This window comes from Sapajus apella, unplaced genomic scaffold (assembly GCF_009761245.1).
Source record: "Sapajus apella isolate SASKATOON/1434 unplaced genomic scaffold, GSC_monkey_1.0 scaffold25, whole genome shotgun sequence".
NCBI lineage: Eukaryota > Metazoa > Chordata > Mammalia > Primates > Cebidae > Sapajus > Sapajus apella.
In genome coordinates this window covers 13,858,094-13,884,552 of record NW_022436965.1, presented here as the reverse complement: position 1 = coordinate 13,884,552, position 26,459 = coordinate 13,858,094, and the positions used below count along the sequence as shown (strand labels likewise).

Sequence of the window (26,459 nt, the reverse complement as noted above, 5' to 3'; positions counted from 1 at the left end):
TTTTCAGACAGAGGAACTCTTTTTAGCATTTCTTATATGACAGGTTCAGTAGTGATGAGTTCTCTCATCTTTGATTCATCTGGGAACTAATTTATCTGTACTTCATATATGATGGATAGCTTTTTTAGAGACAGTATACTTAGATGGCAGCATTTTTCTTTCAGCACTTTGAAAATGGTGTCCTGCTCCTTCCTGATCGGTATAGTTTTCATAGAGAAGTCTGTTGCCAGACAAATTTGAGCTTTGCTTCTTTTAGAATTCTTTCTTTGTCTTTGACCTTTGAGAATTTAATTATTACATGCCTTGGAGTAGACTTGTTTAGTTCAAATCTATTTGGTGTTCTCTGACCTTCTTTTATATGGAATTTTATCTCTTTCTCAAGTTTTAGAAAGTTTTCAGTCACTGTTTTTTTTTTAAAATAAGCTTTTTATCCCTTGCTCTTGCTCAACTTTTTTCAAAAACAAATAATTCTTTTTTTTTTTTTTGTCTTTTGATATAATTTTCTATAGTTTGTAGACAGTCTTCTTTCCTTCATTCTTTTTTCTTGTTTCTGTTCTGGCTATGTATTTTCAAGTAGCCTGTCATTGAGCTGACTGTTTTTTTCCTCTGCTTGATTCGTTCAGCTGTTGCAAACTTCTAATACAATTTTTAGTTTAGCAAATGTATTTTGCAGTTCCAACATTTCTGTTTTATTTTAATTATTATGTCAATCTCTGTTATTTTTTTCTGATAAATTTCTGAATTGTTTTTCTGTGTTATCTTGGAGATCACTGAGTTTCCTTAATGCTGCTATTTTTGAATTCTTGGTTAGAGACTTTACATAGCACCATGTCATTAGGGTCAGTCACTGGTTCTTTGCTTTGTCCATTGGTGGGCGGGGCGGGGGGGGGTCCTGGTTCCCTATTTGTTGTTGTTTCTTGTGGATATACATCTATGTCTTTGCAGTGAAGAATTAGCTATTTACTTCAATCTTTTCTTTTTGTTTTGTTTTATATTCGTTATGTTTACTTAGAAATTCTTTATAATTTATGTGTTGATTTTCTTTATTTTCCACTAGGTTGCTGCCTCCTTTTCAACACTAGATGGCACCTTAAGTCCAGGTTTACCTTGGTTCTAGTAACAATCAGAGTGGGTCCTGTACCAAATTGGGGAGGTCCCAACGGGGATATAACAGTAGTATGGGAAAGCTGGCTAGGGATTCATGCCCAAGGGACCTGGGGAGAAAATCTGCTACAGCGAGGTCCTGCTGAACACCCACTCTGATTTTGCATCTTCTTTGGCTAAGGTACAAAGCAGAGTTTCCAGGGCTGGGGATGGTAGTTTTACCTCTCTCCATTGTCTCTGGCTATCCTCAGGGATGTTTCTCCCATCAGTCACTCCTGATGTTTCCTATGGGTTGAGACAGAGACAATTAGTTCTCCTGCCAGGGAACCCAAGATAGTGGGGAAGCTGATTATCTACCTTGATCTTAATTTTTCCTGTGTAAAAACCATGAGTTGGGGGAACTTTCTGCATGCATGGTGCTGGGCAGATTGGGAGGAGGATCATCTGAGGCATGGAAGTCAAATTCTCACTTTTCTGTGACCCTCGGAATTGTTTCTATCTCATTTGGGTTCTGTGACATTGCTAGTGATTACCTCAGCAATTTATGTTTGTTCTTGGTTTTCTCTTGGGAGAGGGGTGGGAGTGAAGCCAGCTTGCTTCTACACCACCATTCTGAATGCAGAAGTCACTTCTTCGCTACTTCTAAGCAGAGCAGGATTTAAACTGGATTTGGGAAGAGGTGAGCTTGGAAGTATATGTTTTGAACACCATCCAACTAATCCTCATATGTCTCTCTAGTATGCTGTTTCCTATTCCTTGTTCCCACACAATGTGTGTTTCATGCCTTTGAAGTCTTCTCAGATCTCCATACTCATTGTCTCACTCACCACTCTTAGAGGATCACTGCCCTCCACTTCATTAGGAACACAGCAGAAACTAAAGTAACATTCCCTCACAGTAAGGACGGCAACCCTCAAAACACTCTGCATTTTTTCTTCCATTCCATCCTCCTTTTTTTGTTGCATTAGCATGTATTCCTCTTTGTATCTGAGGAGGTTCACGGCAAATGAAGCCTGAAACAGGAATTTGGGTACATGTAATTTATTGAGGGGTTATTTTAGCCCACAGCAATGAGGAAAACAGGATAAGGCAAGACAAAGGGTTAAGCAAGGATGTGCTCTCAGCTGGAGTCCAACCTCAGTCTGATCTCACAGGGAGCTCTAGAGCCTAAATTGTAACATGGATTTAGTCCCACCTTAGGGCAAAGAGATTGGCTTCTTGTGCCCTTCTGTCAATCAGTCATTGTCTGTGAACTGCTCCTGGGAGGAGGCGAATATAACCTCCTGGGAGGCAGATGATATTTGGCTAAGGAAACTCTCTAAAGAAAAGGGTCATCCATGAACTGTTAGCAGCCAATAATCACAGCAGCTAGGAGGTAGAGGTGCCTACTTGGATGGGACACCAACAGTCTTCTCAACACTCACATCCAAGTTGGATCTCCCGCTAGGCTCTGCATCTCATTTTCTTTCTTATACAGTCTTTTCTGTTATTCTTCATTTCATTCTCTTTTTTGGGTTCTTTGTTTTTGACAAATTCAGTAATGATTAAGTCTTTTATTATAAAAGATTTACGTTTTTCTCTGCATGCTGACTTTATTTTTCCCTTTCCTTATTATAGTCTTCCTTCATGTCTGAGATTCTTGTCTATGCCCAATACCTTTTCTTCCTTATGCCCCACTCTCTCTCCAACCCACTGCAATCTGGTTCTGTCTCTATTGCTCTTTTGGAATTGCATTTGTCAAAGTTACCAATCTTCTCCTTGTTTCTACTACTGATGGATAATTTTCTGTTCTCTTACTTGAATTGCCAGGAACATTTAGAATGTTCTTCTCACTTGGCTTTGAAGATGCCAATTCTGCTGGATTTCTTCCTACCTCATCATCACTGTTTCTCAGACCTCTTTGCCAGTTTCTTTTCCTCTACCTATATTTTTTTTGAAATTTACTATTCCTTTTTCACTCTGTTGATTCTTTCTTTTACGGTGCAGAAGCTTTTTAGTTTAATTGAGTCTCATTTGTATATCTTTTTTTGTTGTCTGCGCTTTTGAGGTCATAGTCATTCATTCTTTGCCTAAATTAATGTCAAGAAGAGTTTTCCTTAAGTTTTCTTCTAGTATTATTATAGTTTCAAGTCTTACATTCAAGTCATTAATCCATCCTGAGTTGAGTTTTTCATATGATGATAGATATGGGTCCAGTTTCATTCTTCTGCATATGATAATCCAAATTTCTCAGCAACATTTATTGAAAAGGTTATCATGTCTCCTGTGTATATTCTTGTTAGATGTTGTCAAATATCAGTTGGCTATAGATATAAGGCTTTATATTTGGACCTATTCTATCCCATTGATCTGTTTATATCAGATATATTATATATAATGTAAATACATATATTCATGTATTTTGGTTACCATAATCTTGTAGTATAATTTTAAGTCAGGTAATGTGATGCCTCTAGCTTCCCCCCGCCCCCCTTAGGATTGCTTTGACTGTTCAAGTTCTGTTCTTTGTTTCATATGAGTTTTAGGACTTTTTTTCTAATTCTTTGAAAAAACACTGGCATTTCAATAGGGATTACATTGACTCTATATATTGCTTTGGGTAGTACAATTGTTTTAATGATATTACTTCTTCCATTCCATGAGCAAGGGATGTTTTTCCATCTGTTTGCATCATCTATAATTTTATACATCAGTATTTTCTGGCTTTTGATGTACAGACCTTTCACTTCTTTGGCTAAATATACTTCTAGGTTTTTTTTTTTAAATAGCTATTGTCATTGGGATTTCCCTCTTAATTTGGTTTTTAGTTTGATCATTATTGGTGTATGGAAACATTACTGATTTTTATATGGTAATTTTCTATTCTAAAGCTTTACTAAATTCATTATCACATCTAAGAGTTTATGGTGAAGTCTTCAGGGTTTTCTAGACATAAGATTATGTCATTAGTAAACAGATAATTTGGCCTCTCCTTTTCTAATTTAGATACCTTTTATTTCTTTTTTTTTTAATTTTATATATGTGTGTGTGTGTGTATATACATATATGTGTGTGTGTGTGTATATATATATATATATATATATAATTGCACTTTTGGTTCTGGGGTACATGTGCAGAACATGCATGATTGTTGCATAGGTACCTACCTGGCAATGTGGTTTGCTGCATCCATCCCATCATCTCTGGCATTTCTCCCCATGTTATCCTTCCCCAACCTCCCTACTCCCTGCTGTCCCTCCCCTGTTCCCCACCAACAGACTCCAGTGTGTTATGCTCCCCTCCCTGTGTCCATGAGTTCTCATTGTTCAACATCCAGCTGTGAGTGAGAACATGCAATGTTTGATTTTCTGTTCTTGTGTCAGTTTGCTGAGAATGATGGTTTCCATATTCATCCATGTCCCTACAAAGGACACAAACTCATGTTTTTTATGGCTGCATAGTATTTCATGGTGTATATGTGCCACATTTTCCTTGTCCAGTCTATCATCGATGGGCATTTGGGTTGGTTCCAGGTCTTTGCTATTGTAAACAGTGCCACAATGAACATATGTGTGTATGTGTCTTTATAATAGAACAATTTATAATCCTTTGGATATATACCCAGTAATGTGATTGCTGGATCAAATGGAATTTCTATTTCTAGGTCCTTGAGGAATTGCCACACTGTCTTCCACAATGGTTGCACTAACTTACACTCGCACCAACAGTGCAAAAGTGTTCCTATTTCTCCACATCCTCTCTAGCATCTGTTGTCTCCAGATTTTTTAATGATCACCATTCTAACTGGCATGAGATGGTATCTCAATGTGGTTTTGATTTGCATTTCTCTAATGACCAGTGATGATGGACATTTTTTCACATATTTGTTGGCCTCATAAATGTCTTTTTTTGAAAAGTGTCTGTTCATATCCTTTGCCCACTTTTGAATAGGTTTGTTTGTTTTTTTTCTTGTAAATCTGCTTTTGTTTTTTGTAGATTCTGGATATTAGCCCTTTGTCAGATGGGTAGATTGCAAAACTTTTTTCCCATTCTGCTGGTTGCTGGTTCACTCTAATAATTGTTTCTTTTGCTTTATAGAAGCTCTGGAGTTTAATTAGATCCCATTTGGTCAATTTTGGCTTTTGTTGCCAATGCTTTTGGTAGTGAAGTCATGAAGTCATTGCCTATGCCTATGTCCTGAATGGTTTTGCCTAGGTTTTCTTCCAGGGTTTTTATGGTGTTAGGTCTTATATTTAAGTCTTTAATCTATCTGCAGCTAATTTTAGTGTAAGGTGTCAGGAAGGGTCCAGTTTCTGCTTTCTGCACATGGCTAGCCAGTTATCCCAACACCATTTATTAAACAGGGAATCCTTTCCCCATTGCTTGTATTTGTCAGGTTTGTAAAAGATCAGATGGTTGTAGATGTGTGGCATTGTCTCCAAGGCCTCTGTTCTGTTCCATTGGTCTATATCTCTGTTTTGGTACCAGTACCATGCTGTTTTGATTACTGTAGCCTTGTAGTATACTTTAAAGTCAGGTAGCGTGATGCCTCCAGCTTTGTTCTTTTTGCTTAGGATTGTCTTGGCTATGTGTGCTCTCTTTTGGTTCCATATGCAGTTTAAGGTGTTTTTTTCCAGTTCTGTGAAGAGGGCATAAGTAGCTTGATGGGGATAGCATTGAATCTATAAATTACTTAGGGCAGTATGGTCATTTTCACAATATTGATTCTTCCTAACCATGAGCGTGGAAGGTTTTTCCATCTGTTTGTGTCCTCTCTTATTTCCTTGAGCAGTGGTTTGTAGTTCTCCTTGAAGAGGTCCTTTACATCCTTTGTTAGTTGTATTCCTAGGTATTTTATTCTCTTTGTAGCAATTGTGAATGGCAGTTCATTCTTGATTTGGCTCTCTTTAAGTCTGTTATTGGTGTATAGGAATGCTTGTGATTTCTGCACATTGATTTTGTATCCTAAGACTTTTCTGAAGTTGCTTATCAGTTTAAGGAGATTCTGGGCTGAGAAGATGGGGTCTTTTAAATATACAATCACGTCATCTGCAAATACAGACAATTTGACTTCCTTCTTTCCTAACTGAAAACCCTTTATTTCTTTTTCTTGCCTGATTGCTCTGGCTAGAACTTTCAATACTAGATTGAATAGAAGTGGTGAGAGGGGACATCTTTGTCTGGTGCCAAATTTCAAAGGGAGTGCTTCCAGTTTTTTTGCCTATTCAGTATGATATTGGCTGTTTGTTGTAAATAACTTATTATTTTGAGATATGTTCTGTTGAAACCTAGTTTATTGAGATTTTTTAGCATAAAGGGCTGTTGAATTTTGTCAAAGGCCTTCTCTGTATCTATAGAGATAATCATGTGTTTCTTGTGTTTGGTTCTGTTTATGTGGTGGATTACATTTATAGATTTGTAGATGTTGAACCAGCCTTGCATCCCTGGGATGAAGACTACTTGATTATGATGGATAAGCTTTTTGATGTGCTGTTGCAGTCAGTTTGCCAGTATTTTACTGAAGAATTTTGCATCGATGTTCATCATGGATATTGGCCTGAAGTTTTCTTTTCTTTTTGAGTCTCTGCCGGGTTTGGTATCAGGATGACGTTGGTCTCATAAAATGATTTGGGAAGGATTCCTTCTTTTTGGATTGTTTGGAATAGTTTCATAAGGAATCGTACCAGTATGTCTGGTAGAATTCAGCTGTGAACCCATCTGGACTGAGACTTTTTTTGATGGTAGGCTATTAATTTCTGCCTCAACTTCAGCCCTTGTTATTGGTCTATTCAGGGTTTTGACTGCTTCCTGGTTTAGGCTTGGGAGGATGCAAGTGTCCAGGAATTTATCCATTTCTTCCAGGTTTACTGGTTTATATGCATAGAGTTGTCTGTAGTAATCTCTGATGGTAGTTTGTATTTCTGAGGAATTGGTGGTGATATCCCCCTTATCCTTTTTTATTACATCTATTTGATTCTTCTTTCTTTTCTTTTTTATTAATCTGGCTAGAGGTCTATTTTGTTGATCTTTTCAAAAAACCAGATCCTGGGTTTATTGATTTTTTGAAGGGTTTTTTGTGTCTCTATCTCCTTCCATTCTGCTCTGATCTTAGTTATTTCTTGTATTCTGCTAGCTTTTGAGTATTTTTTATCTTGTTCCTCTAGCTCGTTCAATTTTGATGATAGGGTGTGGATTTTAGATCTTTCCTTGCTTCTCATGTGGGCATTTATTGCTATAAATTTTCCTCTAGACACTGCTTTAAATGTGTCCCAGAGATTCTGGCACATTGTGTCTTCATTCTCTTTGATTTTGAAGACCAACTTTATTTCTGCCTTCATTTCATTGTTTATCCAGTCAACATTCAAGAGCCAGTTGTTCAGTTTCCATGAAGTTGTGCGGTTCTGAGTTAGTTTCTGAATTTTTAGTTCTAATTTGATCGCACTGTCGTCCCAGAGACTGTTTGTTATGATTTGCATTCTTTTGTGTTTTCTGAGGAGTGCTTTACTTCCAATTATGTGGCCAATTTTAGAGTAGGTGTGATGTGGTGCTCAGAAGAATGTATATTCTGTGGATTTGGGGTGGAGAGTTCTGTCAATGTTTGTTAGGTTTGCTTGGTCCAGATCTGTGTTCAAGTCCTAGATATCCCTGCTAATGTTCTGTCTCGTTGATCTGTCTAATATTGACAGTGGAATGTGAAAGTCTCCCCTCTTTGTAGGTCATTAAGAACTTGCTTTATGTATCTGTGTGCACCTGTATTGGGTGCGTATATATTTAGGATCATTAGCTCTTCTGGTTGCATTGATCCTTTTACCATATGTAACGTCCTTCTTTGTTTCTTTTGATATTTGTTGGTTTAAAGCCTATTTTATCAGAGACTAGGATTGTGACTCCTGCTTTTTTTGCTTTCCATTTGCTTGGTAAATTTTCCTCCATCCCTTTATTTTGAGCCTATGTGTGTCCTTGCGTGTGAGGTGGGTTTCCCGGATACAGCACACCAATGGGATTTCATTTTTTATCCAATTTGCCAGTCTGTGTCTTTTGATTGGGGCATTTAGCCCATTTACATTTAAGGTTAATATTGTCATGTGTGAATTTGATCCTGCCATTTTGATGCTAGCTGGTTGTTTTGCCCATTAGGTGACTCAGTTTCTTCATTGTGTCAATGCTTTTTACCATTTGGTACATTTTTGCAGTGGCTGGTACTGGTTGTTCCTTTCTATGTTTAGTGCTTCTTTTAGGAGCTCTTGTAAGGCAGGCCTGGTGGTGACGAAATCTCTCAGCAATTGCTTGTTCATAAAGGATTTTATTTCTCCTTCGCTTATGAAGCTTAGTTTGTCTGGATATGAAATTCTAGGTTGAAAGTTCTTTTCTTTCAGGATGTTGAATATTGGCCCCCACTCTCTTTTGGCTTATAGAGTTTCTGCTGAGAGATCCACTGTGAGTCTGATGGACTTCCCTTTGTGGGTAACCCAATCTTTCTCTCTGGCTACCCTTAGCATTTTTTCCTTCATTTCAACCCTGTTGAATCTGACAATTATGTGTCTTAGGGTTGGTCTTCTTGAGGAATATCTTTGTGGCGTTCTTTGTATTTCCTGGACTTGAATATTGGCCTGCATTTCTAGGTTTGAGAAGTTCTCCTGGATAATATCCTGAAGAGTGTTTTCCAGCTTGGAGTCATTCTCTCCATCACATTGAGGTACACCAATCAAGCATAGATTAGGTCTTTTCACATAATCCCATATTTCTTGGAGGATTTGCTCATTTCTTTTCACTCTTTTTTCTCTAATCTTGCCTTCTCATTTTATTTCATTGAGTTGTTCTTTAATATCTGATATCCTTTCTTCTGCTTGGTCGATTCAGCTATTGAAACTTGTGTATGCTTCATGAAGTTCTCGTATTGTGTTTTTCAGCTCCATCAGGTCATTTATATTCTTCTGTAAGCTGTTTATTCTCATTAGCATTTCATCAAACCTTTTTTCAAGGTTCTTAGTTTCTTTGCATTTGATTAGAACATGTTCATTTAGCTCAGAGAAACTTGTTATTACCCACCTTCAGAAGCCTGTTTCTGTTAGTTCATCTGACTCATTTTCCATCCAGCTTTGTTCCCTTGCTGGTGAGGAGTTGTGATCCCTTGGAGGAGGAGAGGCATTCTTGTTTTGGGTGTTTTCATCCTTTTTGCACTTGCTGGTTTCTTCCCATCTTTGTGTATTTGTCTTCCTGTGGTCTTTGTAGTTGGTGACTTTCAGATGGGGTCTCTGAGTGGACGTCCTTTTTGTTGATGAAGAAGTTATTTCTTTCTGTTTTTTGTTTTGTTTGTTTGTTTGTTTTCCTTCTAACAGTCAGGCCCCTCTGCTGTAGGACTGCTGGAGGTCCACTCCAGACCCTGCTTGCTTGGGGATCACCTGTGGCTGTGGCAGAACAGTAAGGGTTGCTTCCAGTTTCTTCTTCTGTTATCTTCATCCCAGAAGGATACCCGACAGATGTCAGCCTGGGATCTCCTTTGTGAGGTGTCTCTTTGGATATATGGAACTCAGGGAGCTGCTTAAGGAGACAGTCTGACCCTTACAGGAGCTCAAGTGCTGAGCTGTGAGCTCTGTTGTTCTGTTCATAGCTGCTGGGCAGGCACATTTAAGTCTGCTGCAGTGGAACTCATAACTGCCTTTTTTCCCAGGTGCTCTGTCCTGGGAAGGTGGGGCTTTATTCATAAGTTCCTGATGTGCTGCCTTTTTTCAGAGATGCCCTGCCCAGTGAGGAGGTCACCTAGTCACAGTCTGCCATCAGAGGCGTTGCTGAGCTGCCATGGGCTCTGCCCAACTGCTGTGTGAACTTCCTTGCAGTTTTTTTTATAAAGGTATAAGTAGAACTGTCTCGGTAATGGTGGTCTGCCTCAGTAATGGTGGACTGTCTCTGTAATGGTGGACTGCCTCAGTAGTGGTGGACTGCCTCGGTAATGGCGGATGCCCTTTCCATCACAGAGCTGGACTGTCCTGGGTCCAGCTGCGCTTGCTGCAAAATTCTTAATCCAGAGCATTTCAGATTGCTGGTCTTTGTTTTAGTGGGACCTGCCAAGCCAGATCACCTGGCTCCCTGTTTCAGCCCCCTTTTTTTCAGTTGAATGGGTGGCTCTGTCTCCCAGGCATTCCAGGTGCCAGTTGAAATGGTTGCCCAGATTTGTGTGAGTTTCTGTGCGGAGACCCACTGTGCCAGCTGAAACAACCATGCTGGAAACTTGTGGTGCTTTTCAGCCTGGGAATGTCCTGGTCTGTAGGCAGTAATAACTGCCATTTGGATCACTCATCCTCTGTGTTGTTCTCGCTGGGAACTGCACCCCAGAGCTGTTCCTATTTGGTCATCTTGGATCCACCTCCCCGTGTTTTATTTCTTTCTATTGCCTGATTGCTCTGGCTAGGTCTTCGAGTACTGTATTTAAATAGGAATGGTGGAAGTGGGCATCCTTGTTTTGTGCCAGTTGTTAAAAGGAATGCTTTCAACTTTTCTGCATTCAGTATAATGTTGGATGTGGGTTTGTCATATATGACCTTTTTATTTTGAGGTGTGTTCCTTCTATGCCTAGTTTGCTCATGGTTTTTAATCATGAAGTGATGCTGAGTTTATCAAATGCTTTCCCTGCATCTATTGTGATATGGTACATACTACCTGCAGAATGAGAGAAAATATTTGTAAACCTTTCATCTGACAGGCAACTAATATCCAGACTCTACAAGAAATTCAAACAATAAAAGAAACCCCAAACAATCACATTAATATGGGCAAAGGAAGTAAACAGGTATTTTTCAGAAGACATATAAATGGCCAACAAGCAGATGAAAAAATGCTCAACATTTCTTATCATCAGAAAAATGCACATTAAAACCACAATGAGATGCCATTTTACACCAGTCAGAACAGCATCTTCTCACTTATCAGTCAGATAAACATAATGTGTGCACATGGACACAGACTGTGAAATGATAGACAGTGGAGACCCAGAAAAGTGGAAGGGTGGAAAGTGGGTGGATGATAAGAAATTACTTAATGGGAGCAATATATACTATTTGGGTGATAGGCACATTAAAATCTTTGACTTCACCACCACACAGTATATCCATGGAACAAAATTATACTGGTTCCCCATAAATTATACAAGTAAAGAAATAAAAAATAAGAATTTCTGTTTCTTAGAGTTTATCCTGTTTTCACTTTTGATTCTATACACCTTTTCCTGGACTAGATTTAGGGCTTTGAGAACCTCAGAAAAGACCCCTTCCTTCACTGTTTCATGATGTATAAATCAAAAGTAAACATTTAATTTTTAAAATAAAGCAAAATTAATATTGTCTCTTTCAATTTTGAGAATATATTTTTTTCAGAAAGAGATTTCTGAATACATTTTTGTATTGAACTTTCTCTCTCTTTGCTGCTTCCCTGAGCATAGGTCCCAGCAATTTAGTACATCATCTTGCATATTATGAAGTGCTTATTCAATGGTAGTTGACTATATTAATGCTGGAGATGAACTCTAAATGGAAAACAAGGCAGATAATATCTCATTGTTCCCCTCTCCTAGGTTCACTGATACTGGGCAGCTGTAGAATCCCCTTAAACCACAGAGTCTAGTTATATCTGAAGCAGCCAAACTCCAAAGACTAGTGTATACGACCTCCTGCCACTGGTAGGCAACAATAAACAAAACTACACCCAAAGCCCAACCTTTCTGCCTACTCTGTCTTTGACAACTCTTTGTATGGTGACTACAGACAGAGCAGATTCTTGGCAAAAACACTCTGACGATAAGCTCTCAGGGCTTGGGTAAAAATAGGCAATGTAATTCTTGAAGTATTACATTAGGGTTAAAAATAGGAAGCTTTTCCTGGGAAGACTGGTTATTGTTGGTAACTGGAGTGGACACGACGTGTCTCAGTTGATTAAAAACTTGTGAAATTATCCAGTATTTTAGTCATTCTTCTGTGTTTCTTCTCTCTTCTCTTGAAGCTCTTTTCTCAATTGCTTTAGAACATTTTAAAGATTTTCTTCAAATCCTGTTTTCAAGCAAAACATTCTTTCTGTCATCTCTCTCTCTCTCTTACACACACACACACACACACACCCACCCACCCACCCACACACCCAAATCAGTTATTTTTGACAATATATGTGCACTAACCTGAACTCTAAACTTTCTATTTTATTGAGATAGAGAAAATAAACTGGTCTTATAAGAACATTAGTCATTGAACATTTTTTACACTTTGACTTTAGAGGTAAGGGAAACATACTCATTAATTCAGAGAGGAATTACTGAGCAACTACTAAACCTCAGACCCTGTGCTGGACACCCAGGGCACAATTCTGAACAAGCCCAGACAGCATTCCTACTCCCACAGTCTATGACTTAATAGGGGAGTCCTCAAAAAGCAGCACTTTGCCATGTGCCCTGGCAGTGAAAGTCAAGGGTGTCACGAAAGCTCGTGGACAAGAGCACCTGACCAGGATTTGGGGTATTAGGAAAGCCTTCCCAGAATTGACATCTATATCAAAATCTGTCCAATGAAAAGAAGTTATCCCGGAGATTAGGGTGGCAAGGAAGGTAGAAACTATTGCTTCAAAAGCCCAGTGGCCCAGATAAGACAGAGGAAACATTCATGAGAATTAGAAGGAAGTAGAAAGACTGATGCTAGAGAGGTTACCAGCAGCCAGATCCTGAAAGGTCTTATAAACCATAGCAAGACATTTAGAGTTCCTTAAAGCTGAGAAGGAACATGATTAGATCTGCCTTTTAGAAAGGTCAATCTTGAGAAAGCGTGGAGCTTATATTCAAGGGGTGCAAAACAAGGAACAGAGAAACTTACTAGAAGGCTATGGTTGTATTTAAGAGATATTTATAAATAGAATCCCAGTAGGTGCATTCAAAAAGTATAAGAAAATTAAAAAGAGGCGATACAGATACAGAAATCATTTGTATTAAGGCAATCATTGAAATAATGAGAATGTGTTTAATCTTCAAGATTGTGATAATTCAGAATTGTGAAGGATACTTCAATTTAGCATTCTGCTTAATGTAAGAATTTATCTCTCTAATATAACTGCCAGATAACTCATTAGCTGCTGCTTAAATATTTCTGGTATTAGGGATGTCATTTCTTAACAACTATAATTTAGTAAGACTTCCTATATACTGAGGCAATATATGGCTCTGTATAATTTTGCTCATTGGCCCCAATTTTTTCCTCTGGAGCTGTGCAAAGTAAGGGTCTTACATGAAATCAGATTCCAAATATTTAAATAATTTTGAGGCTGCCCTGGTCCCTGTCATCTAGACTTAATAGGCACCATTTCTTTTACTATTCTTCACATGGCATGACTGCCAGATTTTCTTCCTTTTTAGTCTACCTCTTCTGGGTATGTCTCCCAAAGTTCTAATGTCCTTAAAGAAGGATAGCAGTGACCCAGGACAGATCTGTTCATGGCAGTGTTTGTGCCTAGGATTGTAGCCTAAGAGTCTATACATTTTCCCCCAGGAAGCCGTGGAACACTATTGGCAACTGAAATCCTTAGGCATTTTCCTCTTGTTGATTGGTGTTAAACCCAGAGTTTTTAATGCTGAATTTTAGTAATTACTTATGTGTGTGTGTACTTAAGTGTAGATTTTACATCAGAAATTTTAGATTTTACCTTCTGAGTTTAGTCCCATAATTATAGCTTTTGGAGGCCAATTTGACAATCATGTCATTGCAAATTTGACAAACTGACATTCTGTGAATTCTTGCAAAACATCGTTTAAATTGCTGAATGAAATAAGGGGAAATACAGAGATCTGGGCCAAGGTATATATGAACTTTGTTGGGGGAAGTCCCAGGATTTAGGGTTAGTTGTTATAAATCTATAATTATATACATTTTCCAACCTTTTTATAAAGATATCATGAGAGATTTATCCAGCGTCCTGTTAAATCAAGGATACACTCTCCAAGAAAAGTGTCTTACTCTAGAAAATTCAACAAAATAATCAAAACAACAACAATGAAATGTGGTAGTTTTGCATGATTCTTTTTCCCTGGTGAGTCCATGATTGTTCCAGTAATCACCTCTTTCTTGTCTAGGTAGTAAAAATTTGTTTATTTAATAATACATTGAAAATATTTCTGGGAATTGACATTGAACTCAGTTATCTATAGTTTCCAAATCGCTCCTGTTTCTTGTATCAGGAATTGAAATAACTTTCAGTCTTTAGTCTCCTTGCACCACTCTATTATCTGCAAAGATTGTAATTATTTTATATAAACACCAAAACAGGTCTTTTTGGAGTCTTATGAATAACTCCTATGATTCTGGAGACTAATTCATTCAAAAACAATTCTTGCACTATTTCTTCAGTCAGCTAGCACATGCAATTTCCTTTCGTCGCGTTGTTCTTTTGCTTGACTATATCTTTCCTGACCTTTCTACCATGAGAATGAAAATCAAATATTGAAAACACAGTTGGAATAATGTCTCTGAATCAGTTAAGATATAGTTGCAAAAAACAGAAACCACTGTAACTATTTTAACCAAAAAGGGATTAAATATAGATATTGAGTTGCTTATAAAATCTTAGTAAGGGCTAGAGTAGTAGAATTGAAGTTGGACATCTAGAACTATCTCTCCGAATAAGATTATGGAACTGGCCTCCAAGTAGGGTTGCTATGCCTGCCACAGAAAGGGAGGTGGGAATCCTGAAGTTTCCTTTAGAACTTCCAGTTTCAAAGACATGCTGCCCAGCAGCTGTCTGGAGATCAAGAAACCATTGATGCCATCCCTGAGTCATGCTGTGCCTACTAGATTCACGCCAGCAAGGAGGGTTTGCCCCATAGCTTGTCTCTGAAGACCCACATTGCTCATGCTGGATGCTGGAACACTGTTAGCCATTGCAGGCAGAGTAAGTGAAGGCAGCGAGAAGGAAGGTGGTCATCTTACAGTCACCTTCCAACTCTAACATGAAGAACACAACTGATGGTAGACTGTAAATCTCATCCAAATCCCCAGGTGCAACAGAGTTGGAGAAATGTAAAATTTAGCTTTCTGCCCTCCAGAACAGTAAGACAGACTAGAATGAAGGTCGAATAAATACGTCCAGACTAATGCACAACATCTACCACAAACTTCTACAGTGCCTTATTAATTGAGTCTCTAAACATATTTTTTCCACTTTGTCCTCCATTCTTGCATGTAATTTTGTATACACGTCTATTATGGTGCCTGTCATCTTGTATTTTAATTATTTGTTCACATGATTGTCTTGTTCATTGACTGAGCTCCTTGAAAACAAGAGCCGTGTCTTCTGTATTTTTTCATTGCCAGGGTCTAGCACAATGACTTGCAGATAATAAGGGAAACCAATTTAAGACTAGAAGAAAGAATGCATACTTTGGAATTAGAGGAATTCAGGTTTAAATCCTTCCTCCAAAACTTACAATCTATATGATCTGGGGGAAGATACTTTACCTCTGAAAGCCTTAGTTTCTTATCTATAATGAAATAATTATGCTAACTTCATAAAGTTATTGTGAGATTTACATGAGAAAATATATACAAAGCATCTGGCATACAGCTGGGACTGAATTAATTGTGATCATATTAGTAGTAAATAAATGGTGCCACGTAAGTGAATTATTGATTGGATTTCCACGTTAATAATTATTCATCTTGGTAGCAAGGCAGATTTCTAAGAGTTCAGGTTGTTTTTCTGTTCCCTTCTGTATCATTATAGTCTATTTTGCTCAATTATTTGAAACAAATAAATTTTAAAATTTATCATTCTTTGCATTTCTTCATGTTTATGTTGGTTCAAGGCTTTATTTTTTTACACTATTTTGTAAACCATTTTACGCTATTCCTCCTTCCAAAATCTACATATGTTCTCTTAAAATTTTAGATTCCCAGAGAGTTCTCTTTTAATACCTGGTTCTTTCTGATGCTTTATGTCTTCTTCCTCTTTTATTGGGACTATGTAGGATTAAATTGATTTTTAAGGTTTCTATCCTTTCACCTCCAGAGGGACATTGTCCCCTCTAGAGTCCTAGGCATGAAATCATTTCCGTTTTGGAAATCTATTTTACTAAAGCTTGAGATTTCAGTGTTATCAGCCTCGGCTGTTGCAAACACTAAAAATATTGAGGTTTCTTTCAATGAGGAAATTTATTCACTCCATGTCACCAACGAGTTATTTCTTATTGGTGAGAATTAAAATCAAACTATTATATCTCTGTTGTTTCTAGAAATGTTTGAGATCAAGAAAAGTATTTATTGGAGGTGCCGTTACTATTAGCAGAACCAGCCTTCAGGCAGGGATCATCTCACTTGAAGTTGGGGTTAATCACTGTATTCCTCTTCTGTGTCCATTTTGGAACTTGCCTTTGGGAGTTATTCACATTACTCTTTGTCTTACCAGGCCAACTGTAGTTTGTGCACAGGAGAGTTTCATTTCTATTTTATTGTTACCAAAAAATTTCCCTTCAGGGCTTGAATGTAAGTGTGCTTTCCTCCTTTCCGCACTGTGGTGTTGCCTCCATTTCATTGCTCCTTTTAAGCAAGGTATACCTGCTCCTTAGACATAGGCCATGAGTAGCTCCCCACCAAGTCTGGGAGATAATACTTGCAGTCCTACGTTATGATTTTTGAACTTTGTTTCTGCCTAAGTAGATATTAGAAGCTGTAGGTATTGTTATTCATAATAAAATTTATCACACATTTATGTGTGACACTATAAAGTGTTACATTTAAAAAGATGTTACTAATTTTTTACCTGCCAATAACTATATGAAGTAGGTACTTTCATTATTCCCATCTTACAGTTAGGGAAAGTGAGATACATTGATGGTAGGTGTCTTGACAATGCCCCATAGCCATTGAGTGGAGGAGGTGAGCTTAGAGACCAGTTCTTTTTTCCCGAAAGCCTGTGCTCATGAGGACTCTGACACACTGGGCTCCCCCTGGACCGTTTTCTCTCAGGTTATCCTGGGAACCTCTTCCACTACGCTTTTCTTTTTTGTGCTGCATATTTTGTCTTTTAAGTATCTGCACTTGATGAGTTATCTATTTTTATCCCACCCTTCTAAATAAATTTTACTATATGATTCTCTTGATATGGTGGGTAAAATATTGCCAAAAACTGGAGTGGTGGAATATACTCTTTGTTTCCTCTTGAGTCCGTAATTCTGGCCTCAGAGTTTTTTAAAACAAATTTTTTTTATACCATCTTTTAAAGTCAAATATTCACGCTCTTTATGCTCTTTTATTTTCCAGTGGTGTTGCTTTGAAGTGAAAAGAGATGTATTAGCTTTCTATTATTGCTGTACAAGTTATTGCAAACACGGTGACTTAAGATAACATGAATGTATTGTATTTCTGTAGGTCAGAAGTTTAACGTAAGTCTCACTAGACTAAGATCAAGATGTGGACAGGGCTGCATTGTCTTTGTGGAAGGTCTAGAGGACAGTCTACTGCTTGTTTTTTCCAATTTCTGAAGGCTGCCTGAATCCCATGGCTTTGGGCCCCTTCCCCCTTCTTCGAAACCTGCATTATAGCTCTCTCTGATACTGTTTCCATCACTACATCTCTTTCTCTAATGACAGGTAGGAAAAGTTCTTTGCTTTTAAGAAGTTGTATAATTAGTATGGGTCCACTGGGGTAATCCATAATAATCTTCTCATCTCAAGGTTTGTACTTTAAGTCAAATCTACGCAGTCCTTTTTGCCATGTAGGATAACATATCCCCAGCTCCCAAGGACTATAGAACATGGACATCCATGAGGGCATTATTCTGCTACCTTAAAATGTTATGACACTAGACTTTGAGTCCTTTCAATCTCCAATTATTTCTTTTATTTCAATCTCAAGTTCCTAAAACACAAATATTTCTAGCGAAAAATTCCATTTTACTTCTAGTAGTATTCATTTCCACATGAATCAGCAAACATGAGTTAATGTTTTGTGTATAATGTCTTGTCAGGTTTTCCATATTTGAATTTCAGGAAACAAATATATTGCTGGTTGATGATGTCCTGGTGATGATAATGTCTGGTCTCTGGTGTGGCCTTCAGAAGGGAAACAGTAATCCCACTATGTCTCTTCTTTCTGGGGTCATTAGCAGTTGGTTGATTGTACTGAGGGAGTAGAGACAAGAAGAGGAAGGAATGAGGGAGGAATTCTGGGTTTTCTACTTGTGTTATAGAAAGAGTGTTAGGAGTGGCACCAATTCAAAGAGGGACAAGGGAGGAGAAATGGGTGTGGGGAAAATTGCGAGCATTGCCTTAGAGATAAACTGAATATCCCCAGTCCACGTAATGCTATGGGCATGAATGAGCTCATACTACCATTAACAATCAAATTACATAGCTCAATGTGTAAGTATAAAATTTTATCCTCATACAATGTCCCTTTTTGGGAGTCTCCAGAAGGGTGTGCCTTTACAATTCATGCCCACTAGTTCTGTGGCTCTCCTGCTATTTAACATTGAACACTGGCAATGGTATTTACCTTGTCTGCTGACATTCAGCATTTCCAGAGGATACTCTGCCCTATTTCTCTGAGGAAAAGCTGGCCTTAAAGAGTTGGCATCTGATGCAATCCAAGGCTGTAAAACTCAAGGGCCAGAATGGTGCTGACGTCCCTTACTTCTTGCCAGAAATGGAGAAAGCGGCCCTTATCCTCATCACTGCCTCATTTTGTTATTAGGACTTAAAGCAGAACTGCTTGTCTATTTGTAAAAAAAAAAATACAATTTTTTTTAACGAAGTAAAGTTTCTTCCTAAAAAGCTCAAAATCCAGTTTGTTAAATTAGGTAGAAGACAAAATGCCAATGTGTTTCTTCTCTTGTCCTTGATTTTTAAATCTTTCCATGGACACAGGCATATACTTTCGCTGTATTTAACCAAAACTCAACCCATTTTACAAATCTACTCATGTAAAAATGTCAACAGATTCACCAGCTGGACCACTATTTCAGATACGTTGAAATTCACTTTGTCTGAGTTTCTTTTGTACTCAAATAGAACCACCAATTACATTGGCATGCTGACTTTAAGGTTTCTGTGCACAAAACAGGTAGAAGTGTTGAATTGCTAGGAAAAGACCAAGAATCTAATCTTAGAGGAGAGGTAGGACTAGTTACATTTATGTTGGGGAGCTATCAGAATAGTGACAGTGCTTTGAAGTTTAAGAATAGAAGAGTTCTCAAAGGTGAAAGTGAGAAAAGGACACAGGCAGAACCCTGGGAAATAACTTCTAAAAATTAGAAAGGAAAAGAGGAACTCACAGTGGAGACTGAGAATCATTGGTCTGTAAAGCAGGAGGATAACCAGGAAAGAGCATTGCAATGAAAGCAAAGGAAGTAGAGAGTTTTGGGAGGGAGAAAGTAACTAATAATATAAAAATGCAACAAAAGGGTCCAATAAGAGAATGACTTCTTTTTTTCCTTTTTTTAAAAATTCTGTGGGCAGAGAAACTTAAGTGGCCAATGACAACTTTAATGAAAGCAATTTTGATAAAGTGGTACAGATGAAAGCCAAATTATAATGGGATTAGAAGGTACATTGGAAAAAAAAGTGAACGGGAGATGAAAAAATTATTCCTCTAAGAAGTTTGAATTGGAAAGGAAGAGGAAAACGGAGAGGGTGTTAGCTTTGATTTTCTCAGAAAACCTCCTCTTATGGGATCAGGGGAAAGAGAATAAAAATAGGTAAGGAAGTAAATATCTGCGCGCGCGTGCGCGCGCGCGCGCGTGTGTGTGTGTGTGTGTGTGTGTGTGTGAGAGAGAGAGAGAGAGAGAGAGCGCAAGTGATAGAGTTCATGATGAATGGGCTTGATTTTATCATCAAAGAAGGAGGTATGAGCACCGACTAAGAGTCATAAAAATAAGAAATTGAGGTGAGGGGAACAAAAGAAGAATACTGAAAATTTCAGATTACCTCTGAGAGGAGATGGCCAGAAACAATTAAAAGTACAGACAGGTGGAACTGAAAATCTTCATGAGATCAGAAATGAAAAAAAAAAAATCAATCTGAATAAGGGTGACAATGAGAATGGATGGGCAAAGAGAAGTGAGTGAAGATCATTAGAAATAGGGAAATGAAGAATAAAACTGAGTTTTCGGTGGATGCTTCACACAAATGTTGACGTTCCTCAGGCAATGATAGGAGGTGAAATAAGGGGAGAGCCCAGGAGCCAGGTGCTGGAGGCCTTTATGGAGTAACCAGAAAACAGAAAAAGGAAAGGAAGTGGGTACTGTATGGGAATGAGTAGAGTGCCATGCACCTAAGAGCAAAAGGAATTTCACAGGAACAGAAAAAACTATGTGTTTGAGTTTGCAATGAGCAGGCTAGAGAATACTAGTTGGTGTTTCTGGGGGCCCACAAGTCCCAAGGTGTGGGCCCAGTGAACAGGTTGGGGGAACAGGTAAAATGTGATATTCACTAGAAGGAAGAGACATAGTGGGAGAGTGGATAGGGGATGGGGTGGCAGGGGACCCTTCTGCATATTTTGGATAGAGAACCATGTTTTACAGTAATGACAGGAAGCTTTAGGTTTAACCAAACCCAAATGTCCATGTGGCACCCATTGCTTCTGTGAGGGGAATTGTCTGAAGGTCCTTGTGGTATTTGTTTTCATTCTCCAGGTGGCTGCCTGATCAACTGTGGAGTGTGGTCAGGCTCCTCCTCTGCAGTGGGTTTGCTCTAACTGTGGGTCCCAGTCTCAAGGTGCACATTCATCCTTTATGTCTTGTTTTCTGCATGCCAATTTTTGATACTGACTCAGCTTCCTTCAGACAGCAGACAGCTCAGGACCTTTTTCTTATTTCTGGCTTCCTTCTTGAATAATTTCTATCAGTCTACAATGAGGTTATTTAACTGATTAATAAACTATAGCACAGAGAATCACTTTTCCTACCCTTTTACTTCACTTAGTTGGGAACTAAGCAGTAGTTATGTTTGTGTGTAATTTAGATACTGGGATGTGACTGGAGAACCAGCTGTCAGGGGCATGACAGAAGCCAGAGAGAATGCACTAAGGCTGGTAGGCAATGAAACATGGGGGACTGGAAACTCAGTAATGGCTAATTGCCATTATAGATGACAGTTATAGAATGGTCAAACAGTTGTGCATTCTTTGCAGGGGCACTGAGAAACGAGCAATGGGGCAGAACAGCTTGATATGTCAGCCTCGAGGACAGCCTGTTTCTGAGACAATTTTTATAAAAACCATGACATAACTTTGATCACTCTGAGTCCTTTAGGGAGACATGTAGGTGAGTATCCTTATCTACAGCATAGAGAGTATGAGAAAAGGTAGATCCTGGCAGAAATTAAGCAGATTAATGCAGTTCATCCCTTTTAATACAAAGTTCTGGTCAAGGCATGCTCCTTATGCATTTTACTGCATTTATGTATGGCATTTTACCTTCCCTTGAATATTTAGCTAATTTGAATGGCAAGTCTGTTAATAATTTCTGAAGCAAGGTGCTAAGCTCTGAATTTGAAAATAATATCAATTTTCCCATCCTAAGCTGATGAACAAGGTTCTGGTCATTTTTTGTTGAGAAGCTAAGACATGTACCTTCATTAGCTCTGATTAACTTTTGAAGTGGTTACCTGTGTTGCAGTAGACAGAGCATTCCGCATGCAAAGCAGACATACCGACCTCTACATGTTTATTCTCATTGGTTTAGAAAAAAATCTGGATAGTAGTCTTTGTTTCCAGCAAAATAAGAGTTTCCTCTATCAATTAAATTAATGACTCTTTCTAGCTTTTTAAATTTATTCTCTACCTTATACTTGACAACATATATCTGTATTTCTGGGAAGTACACATGGTTTGCCACCAGCATGACATAAATACTGTCATCTGGAAGGGTAATTTATGGCTGGAGAGAGGATTGGGCAAGGAATAAAATGGAGATAAGGAGAACCAGCTAATGAGGTTGGTGGTAGAGGAGGAGGCCCCTTGGAGGGTGCTCAAGAGAAATTAGTGGAACTGCTGGGTTGAGGGAGGAAGGGAGCATGGTGTTCAAGACTGGTAGATGGCAGGCAAAGAAGCCAGTAACACACAGATAGCCCAAGTTGGCCATGCTGGGAGCAGGGAGGTTGGAGAAGTGCCTGAGGAGATGAGAGAAAAAGCTGCCAAGTTACCAACTCCCAATTGTAATTGGAACCCAAGAATAGGAACACAGAAAGGGTATGGCTTTTCTTCCTTGGTACCCTGAGCTAAGCCTATGCTCAGTCTCTGATTCTCTCATCCCCCTTCTTTTCTTTTCTTCTCTTTCTTTTTCTTTTCATTTCTTTTATTCTCTTTTCTCTTCCATTCTCTCTCTTTCTTCTGGCCTATTGAAACATCTCCATGTTGAAGACTCACTTGATGTTATCATCATTCACAAATCATCAATTTATCAATAAAGGAAATGATAGTTATTTCTAATAAAAGAGAAAATTAAAGATAATGTGACTAATTTCTCAGGAAAACCAGGCAACAACTCAAAAAACATTGTGTCTTCAGGAAAGCAGCAGAACTATCCCTCTGATCAGATATGATGTCACCTCGTGGAATTTGGATGATTTCTTGCGGTTGAGAGCTAGTTTTCCAAGGTATTTTGAGTCAGTAAAAAATAGTATTTTAAAAGTTCTTTTCTCTTAAACATATTTGATTCTAAAGCAAGATCATTTGTTTTTCCTTTCTGTTTATTCCTGTTTTTGGTACTGTTCCAAAAAATAAACCATCTTTGGGGTAGCTCTTTCTCAGGTGGTCCTTGCCAGCACATCCTACACTTGGATGAAATAGATGGCATCAACAATTGGGAGGCAGAACAAGCTAGACGGGAAGGGTCATGCTGTCTTAACATGAGCTTCTGGGATGGTAGATTTCAGCGTCTGCCACTTGTCTACCAGAATAGCAGCAACAAAGCATAATCTGTAAAGGAAATTTCCAACCTATGTTGTCAGGCTGTCTGCCCAGCTGACGCTTGATAGGAACATTCCTATCTCTGGAATGGCAGACTATGGCCACTGTGGTCAGCATCTAGTAAGTCTAAGGGGCCATTGAGCTCTGGTTGAGTTACTCCTTAAAATAACACTTCAGTGAGAATAGTAGGGCTCCGTTTGCTTATGGTAAAGTTTTAAGTTTCACTGATGCTGAGAAGCTAAAAGTCTTTGACTATACATGAATTTATAAAGAGACCAAATGTTTGTTTCCCTTTTTATAAGCCACAAGACATGTGTTTTTAATAGACCTTTAATTCTGTGCATCAATGCAAACATAATATTGCATAGTGCTTTCAAGGTCACCAATAAAGATACTTGGTAAGTATCATAAGGTAGTAGGAGTAGGGTAGAGTTTTTATGGATTAAGGGACTAGAAAGAGAGATGTCTATACAATTGCCATTCTTTGCAGTAGCTTTATTAGGTACTTACCTGCTTATAACTCATCTCACTTTATCCTTTTACTTTATGTTTTCTATCCTCTATCCCTTTTTCTTTTGAAAAATAATGATTGAAGTAGGCATACGCTGAAAAAGAGATTGAACTGGACTTCAAGGATCATGCAGTGTGACAGAAAGAACAAGAAACAGAGTTGAAAGGCCGTCTTCATTGTGGCCTGAGGATAATTCTCAAGGCGACAAATTTGTAGTATCATGAGATTTATCTTGAAGAAGTAATCTGGGTGTAGGGTGGGGAACTGAGTATGAAGCCAAATATGGAATATTCATACAAGCATTATATAGTGTTTTAAAAAGTCAGTATACTATTTATTTGGGATAAATATTCCAAATGTGTATCAGTGCCTTTTCTTCTGGGCTTCATAATGGGCTGGTCTCTGCCTCATGTTCTACCGAAAGGTAATGCTGGCTAAAAGTGCCATTAGAGTCTGATTCGGTCTGGCTCTGCTGTTCCCTAAGTACCAATTCCTTGCTGTGACGTTTTCTCGTTCTGCATGCTCTCTAGGGCATACATGAGTGTGAAGGAGCTGAAGGAGGCCCTGCAGCTGAACAGTACTCACTTCCTCAACATCTACTTTGCCAGCTCAGTGCGGGAAGAGCTTGCAGGTGCTGCCACCTGGCCTTGGGACAAGGACGCTGTCACTCACCTGGGTAAGTGAAATGAAGACCACACATGGTAAGAAAAAAAACAAAGAGGCCTGAAGGAAGCTTGCAAAAGTAAGTTTGGAGAAAAAAGAAAGAGGGTAAATTTAATCAGTGAATTAACTGCTTTGCACTGAGAATGGCTCTTGGTAGAGCCTGTCAAAATGTTTCAATATAGACAAGTAAGAGGGATTAAAGCAGACTGGCAAATGCCCAGGATGTTCTAGACTGAATGTATAATTTAGATGCAAATAAATTGCTGGCATAGACTAAGATTCATTTTAAGTCTTGAAGAGCCCTAGGCGGGGAACTATCAAAATATCAAAAAGGTGGCTGGCCTGTGAAACCTGTTTTATAGTGATGACTGTTCTGGAAAACTGGCAGGCTTCTTATATGTTGTGAGCTCCTGAGGGAATCCTGGGAAATTCAGGAGGTGGGGCTTGCCTGCTCTCACCAGGGTAAGGAGTGGATACCTTAACCCCAAGTGCAACTGCTGAACACTTTAGAAAGACAATCCCCTTACAATGTCTTATTATTATAAGGGGAAACCCTATTGACCAAGCAATAAGAGTGATTACATTCATTTTATAAACATATGGATAAAAAGTAATTATTGAACATAATTAGTATACATTTCCAAAAAGTATTAGATAGCATTCTATAAAAATTTATTTTAAAATAAGTTACCATAATAGAGAGTAATATTTTGTGTTGGAAACAGAATGATTAGACAGACTGGAAAGAATTTTATAAATGTTTTCTAAAAGGTACTGCAAAGTTGATCTTCCTAGTAATCAAATAAGAAGCAGAGTGGAATAAATTAAAGAAGTAGAACATAATGCTGTATATGTCGAACACCTGGTAATAGTGAAGCCTAGGACTTACTGAATTGGCAATAAAAGAAAATATGAGCAAGTATGCAAAAGATAACCAGTGTTATAGATTGGGGAAGGAGGAAGATGAGCAATGTGTTAGCGAAAGACCAACCAACCAACAAACAAACAAACAAAAGCTGTTCAAGTGTGAATGAGAACATGAAAGTCCACAGAGTGAATCAGGTTGAGATCCAAAAGGGGTATATATACCAGAAAATGGAGATAAATGCAGATGTATATATACACATATATGTATAACAAATTAAACATGTAAGGATCCAAATTACATGCTCTGCTAGCATACGTAGCTGGGTTTCATTGGCTCTATAGTATCTGATTCAGTTTTAGAGTCCTGCAATCCTTTTATCTCTAAACTGTATTTCTAGTTCTTGGTACATGAGAAATCAGAAATTTGTGATGTTAGTGGTAGCCTGGGGCTACCAAGGCAAGAGCATTGCGTGTGTTGATAACATATTGCCCGGTTCCTCAAGTAAGGACCTGATATTTCCAGGCATCCAGCATAAACCAAAGAAGGCATCCAGATTTAGCTATAATTACCACAAGTGAAAAACTAGGGAAAGAGAGGTTTCTGGGTGGGATGAGACATTTTGTTGGGCCTGTCATAAAGCAAATTTGTAAATCATAAACTGCAAGACTGCACTTCATGGCTGTTGGTTTCAGGAAAAATTCTAAAGGATTTTTGATACAGTGACAGAAAGGGGCTGTAGATTTTAGTCATACATTTCCAAGATGGTCAGGTTATCTGGAGACACCCCTGTGCTTTCCAGATGAAAGCTAATTGGGTCATTCTAACCTTCCTGGTAGCAATGGGTGGACTACTGTAATCCATTTATTAGTGAATATGGGTGTTTTGAGCTATGCTCTTCAAAAGCAACAGTAGCAGAGGTGGGTATATAACACTGTAAGAAAATATCTCCAACTTGGTACATACTCGAATCACCAATAATAACCTTTCTGGTGTATGTCAGCAGAGGTCCTGACAGCAAGGTTTACTCAGCAGTGGCATTTGTGAGGCCCAAGTCTCTCAATAGGAACTGAATCTACTTGGTTAAAAGACCTTAAAAAATTATTTCCTTATAGAGAAAAATCTTGACTTCTTGATAAGAATTGTTGGGCAGGGACATATCATAGAATGTTCTCTAACTTTATTAGAATTGGGCATTGGCAAGACTCATTCAACTATAAAAAAATGAATAAAATACTTTAAAAATTATTTATTTGATGACATCAAATTGGCTAAGGCAACAAGGACATGAGGAGTCGAATCCCAAAAAGAAGAAAAATGCATCGAAGTCGGTCTTGTATATAACTCAGTCTTTCTCCTTTCAGGGAAATTGCCAAATTATCAGTGGAAGACATAGAGACAGAGCAGATAG

At 38.3% G+C, this 26,459-nt stretch overlaps 1 protein-coding gene across 2 annotated transcripts in view; it reads left to right on the top strand.

Moving 5' to 3' along the window:
• PAPPA2 (pappalysin 2) overlaps positions 1-26,459 on the top strand; it is a 280,840-nt gene that overhangs the window by 87,757 nt on the left and 166,624 nt on the right. For both annotated transcript variants that reach the window (XM_032291320.1, XM_032291319.1), the window contains one exon: positions 24,051-24,196. In XM_032291320.1, the coding sequence (XP_032147211.1) occupies positions 24,051-24,196 (146 nt within the window). The remainder of the gene's footprint in view (positions 1-24,050; positions 24,197-26,459) is intronic.